The sequence below is a fragment of the Arachis stenosperma genome, chromosome 6 (genome assembly GCF_014773155.1).
Source record: "Arachis stenosperma cultivar V10309 chromosome 6, arast.V10309.gnm1.PFL2, whole genome shotgun sequence".
Classification (NCBI taxonomy): Eukaryota; Viridiplantae; Streptophyta; class Magnoliopsida; order Fabales; family Fabaceae; genus Arachis; species Arachis stenosperma.
The window spans coordinates 141,423,345-141,428,302 of record NC_080382.1 but is presented as its reverse complement, the minus strand read 5'-3'; the positions used below and the strand labels follow the sequence as shown (position 1 = coordinate 141,428,302).

The 4,958-nt window shown below is 43.0% G+C and overlaps 1 protein-coding gene across 1 annotated transcript; it reads right to left on the bottom strand.

The window, feature by feature from the left end:
- Positions 1-1,606: 1,606 nt before the first annotated feature.
- Positions 1,607-2,185, bottom strand: LOC130934862 (uncharacterized). Its single transcript, XM_057864386.1, has one exon. It carries the CDS (start codon positions 2,183-2,185, stop codon positions 1,607-1,609), a length of 579 nt encoding a protein of 192 aa, XP_057720369.1.
- Positions 2,186-4,958: the final 2,773 nt, after the last annotated feature.

Here is a 4,958-nt window from a genome sequence, read left to right as displayed (position 1 = left end):
ATGCTATCTTAGATCACTGGGAGGCTGGCCTCACGGCCATGCCTAGACCCTGTACTTATGTATTTTCAACGGTGGAGTTTCTACACACTATAGATTAAGGTGTGGAGCTCTGCTGTACCTCGAGTATTAATGCAATTACTATTGTTCTTCCATTCAATTCCGCTTGTTCTTGTTCTAAGATATCACTTGTTCTTCAACTTGATGAATGTGATGATCCGTGACACTCATCATCATTCTCACCTATGAACGTGTGACTGACAACCACCTCCGTTCTACCTTCGATTGGGTGAATATCTCTTGGATTCCTGATTGCACGATGCATGGTTGATCGCCTGACAACCGAGTGCTCGTCTGACAAACGAGCCAACCATTCCGTGAGATCAGAGTCTTCGTGGTATAGGCTAGAACTGATGGCGGCATTCAAGAGAATCTGGAAGGTCTAACCTTGTCTGTGGTATTCTGAGTAGGATTCAATGATTGAATGACTGTGACGTGCTTCAAACTCCTAGCAGGCGGGGCGTTAGTGACAGACGCAAAAGAATCGCTGGATTCTATTCCGGCCTGAACGAGAACCGACAGATGATTAGCCATGCTGTGACAGAGCATAGGAACATTTTCACTGAGAGGATGGGAGGTAGCCACTGACAACGGTGAAACCCTTGCATAAGCTTGCCATGGAAAGGAGTAAGAAGGATTGGATGAAGACAGTAGGAAGCAGAGAGACGGAAGGGAAGGCATCTTCATGCGCTTATCTGAAGTTCCTACCGATGAATTACATAAGTACCTCTATCTTTATCTTTATGTTTTTATGCGTTCATCACCATATCCATTTGAGTTTGCCTGACTAAGATTTACAAGATGACCATAGCTTGCTTCATACTAACAATCTCCGTGGGATCGACCCTTACTCGCGTAAGGTTTATTACTTGGACGACCCAGTGCACTTGCTGGTTAGTTGTGCGAAGTTGTGTAATGCCATGGTATTGAACACCAAGTTTTTGGGGTTCATGACCGGGGATTATGAGAGTTGTGAAAAGTATTGTTCACAATTTTGCGCACCAAGGACCAACAACAGGCCGTTGCGTCCCTCGAGTGCCGTGTATCCCAGAGAGAGAGAGAGAGAGAGAGAGAGAGAGAGAGAGAGACAGGAACTCAAGACTCAACTGGGAGAAATCGTACGGCACCTGACCGACATTTTGCTGGACAGGTAAAGTCCCAGGTCTTAGGGGTCAGCGCAACAATGAGATGGATACAACGTAAACCGACCCCTCCCCTCCCCTCCCCGGCAACGTATGTGGTATTGTACTGTTCAGGTCTAGTATTGTAATGTTTAAGCCCAACACTAATATTGTACTGTTCTGGTCTGTTTGTTTTTTTTTTTTAAATTTGTCATGGCCTATTATCTAATCAAGTTTATCAGATAGTGCTTCTAACGAAGGTTATGCGTGTGAGCGTTTAAAACATGGTGATATGCATCGGTTCGAATATGTCATTTGTCTGACCCACAAAAGCAGGAATTTACAAAGCCAGCAAACTCAACCACCCGAATCATTAGCAATAAAACTATAAAATGCATTCAACTTTGGTTACAACTTACAACGAAGCTTCATTTGAACGTAAACAGGCTAAAGAAATGCAACACCTCAAACTCGGCAAGGCAGTGGACACACGACACACTCGACAAATCGTTGGCGGCACCCATGGACCCGCGGGTCGGGCATACGCTTGACCGGCAGACAACGGGCTTCCCTGGATCCGACGGGTTCACCCCAATCAGCGGATTTGTGAACAACTGCCCGAAGAGTTCTCTACACATTTCGATTTTTCCAGAAGCCAGTACGTTGGGATACAGTTCAACCCCCCTGCCAGCGTCTACCTCGTGCCCAACACATGGCGTAAGTAGCAGCATCTCACACAGGTAGCGCGCTTGGACATCGCCCGCATCGGTGGCCGCAAGCAGGGTGTCGCCCCTACCCATGTATCGGCCCATCCAGAAGATTTCTCTCATCCCTCTACGGAATATAGCGGCCGGATTTCCTGCGCACGCGCTTCTATAAAGGAACCCATCCTCAGGACGGTCCTCGTTGTCATAACCGAATGCCACGGGTAGCTCTGCCATGGAGGCCACCTTGTACACCGCAGATGAACGGCCTACATCCAAAAACACCTTGCAGGTCCCCTGCATGTTAAACAGATCCTGGATCGAGACCGATGCAACCCTTTCTGCAATAATCACCCATATTTAGCGAGGCAAAAGAGTCAGCGGACAGCGGCGTGGGGGCACCCCTTTCCCTTTCCTTCTCTCATATCCGACCTTCTTTTCCCTTCTGCCTTTGTCGGAGGTTGCACCCAATTTCATCCTATTCAATTAAAAATTGAAGATATCGTAAACATAATTTTTAAAGCTTAGCATTGAAAAATAATTTTAAAAAGAAATTTAAAACTATATTAATGCGAAATGTTAACTTAAGCCAATATGTAATTAAATTGTTATCTCTTCTTTTTTTTTTCTTCCATCGAACTAGTTTAAATATAAATCGTTTATTTTCCCAAAAAAAAATGAAGTACATGAATTACTCATTTTCTACGAAAAAAATATTCGTAGAAGCTTCCCAATTTACACGGTATATGTATACGTGCCCCTTAATGACAAACCCTATCCCTCCTAACGCTTCTTTCCCAGTTCTTCTCTGTCGTAACTCCTTCTCTCACCTCTCTATCTATCCTTATCCCCCTCCTTATTTCTGCCACCCTCCACTGCTCTCTCCACTGTATACTTCTGAGAAAATGTCAAAGGAGACCGTCACCGACCACGCCGTTAGTTTCGTCTACCTCACGGAATAGCTTATGTCCAATCTGATCGACATCGTCCGTACAGATGAAAAGTTCGCAGATTGTGACCTCGTTGAGGCCAAACTTGTCAGGAAGGAGGAGTTTTGGGAGGCTAGGCTTGAAAAAATCTCAGATGAACTCTTTAAGGTCAGGGCCGAGTGGTTAAAGTTAATGGTCAAGTTGAGGGAAAATGAGGATCAAATGGAGGAAGAGGAGAAGGCACGGCGCCGAGAGGAAAAGTTCCTGCGCAGGGCGCAGCAACAGTCTGAAGCGACCGTTCGCCGAATGTATGACAAAGCAAACGAAATGATGGCGGAAAGCTCAAAGTGGCGTGACCTGGTACAAAGGGTCGTCGATGTTTTGGAGGTCAAGGACAAATCTTTGTCCCATCGAGCAGGCGTTCAACCAGAGCAGAGTGAACACAGTGACGGAGGTATTTGACCTGGTGCACATGTGTGATATCTTTATGTTGTGTTGATTTCTGTCGAGGCCTGAAGCCCTGAATGATCTATTTGGTTTGTTTGTTAGGTCGCCCTTTTGATCTTATGAAATGCTAATTAAAACTCAGTAGCGATTATTATATCTACTTTCATTGGTTCGTTCTCTGCTTATCGTGAATTGTTTGGAGTTACTCATAACTCAGCCCCTTTGCTTGTAAATCAGCCAAAATAAAACAAGTTGTTTTAGCAGTTTAAACAAAATTAGGGAATTATCTTGCGCCGTTAGCATTTAACGTTTCCAAATCATGATCCTAGAACATTTCGGCAACTATTTACGGGTGCGTTATCAAATACCTGTTTATCGCGTTATCCTTGCAAATCAGTTTTACACTACCGGAAAAAACATTCGGAATTATTTTCATTTACTGTATCATAATGTTATGCCAAATTTCGTTATAAAGGAACAAATCCCTTTATAAATGATAAACATGTTTCCAATTAAAATGCTTGGATCAACAAAGAATACGAAGGGACTGATTTAAACAAGTTTCAAAGTACCTCTCTGTGAGGTTATAATAAACCAATTAGTGAAATCAAATAATAAAAACTCCTTAAAAAACTTCATCAAAGTCTGCTCATTAAAGGACAGGTATTGAACCTCAACCAACTATATTGTACGAATACAACCCGTGTTCAATTGGAAAATATGTGCATCAATGTTTCTATAATTTTATGCACCAGCATCATTTTTTTAGTGCACATGTGGCAAAACCTTACATTAATCAGCTAAGTTTGTTTTGCATAGTATTTTAATTATTGTATCATACAGAAAATATCATATAGAAAATTAATATTGCTGTTAAACGGTTCAACAACGTATTATACATGCAATAACTATTTTGGTGTTCCTCTTCCCTATTCAGCCACGTGAGGATTTTTTTTTCGTACAGTAAAAAACGATCATACTAAACCATTTATCTAGTTTTAACAATATTTTTAATAGCCCAACACTTGAGCCCAGCATTGGTTTCAGAAAAAATATGCATCTCAAGAAAAAAAATATACTCTAGAGGCCCATCAGGATTGACCCAAGTTCAACCAACTGTGTTCCAACCTAAACCGCCCGACCCGTAACACCATCGGCCTCTCCTTCGTCATCCTCTCGCCCACCATCCCCACGCCGCTTCGATCCTTCCTTGTTGGTCGTCTCCGGCAAAGCCATACATCTAGCCGAAACATCACTCATTGTTATCCGACGGTGATCGAATCCAGCTCCGGCGAGGACACTATGCAGATCTTCATCCTTCAACCAACGAGTTGCGACAGATGCCGCACTTCGGAGAGCAGGCAGCTTTGCAGTGTGATTCCGCGAGAGAAAGCTTCCTGCAACTCCATTGACAGGTCAGTGACGAATACGTATATATCGAAGCTTATCTTGTATGCGTCAAACGACGTCCACAGCGCTTTTCCTTCCTTCCCAGCCCACCTCCATCATCTCTGATTTAGCGTTAAACAGAATCACTATTTGCCATTAATTTAGTTCTTAAAACATGGTAAACTAATTCTACATAGACCCAAATAATTTTTGAATGTAACAAAAATAACCATCTACAAAGTGAATTTTGCAAACTAACCCCTTTAACACATGATACTCACTAACCAATCATAGGAGGAGAGAGAAACAGT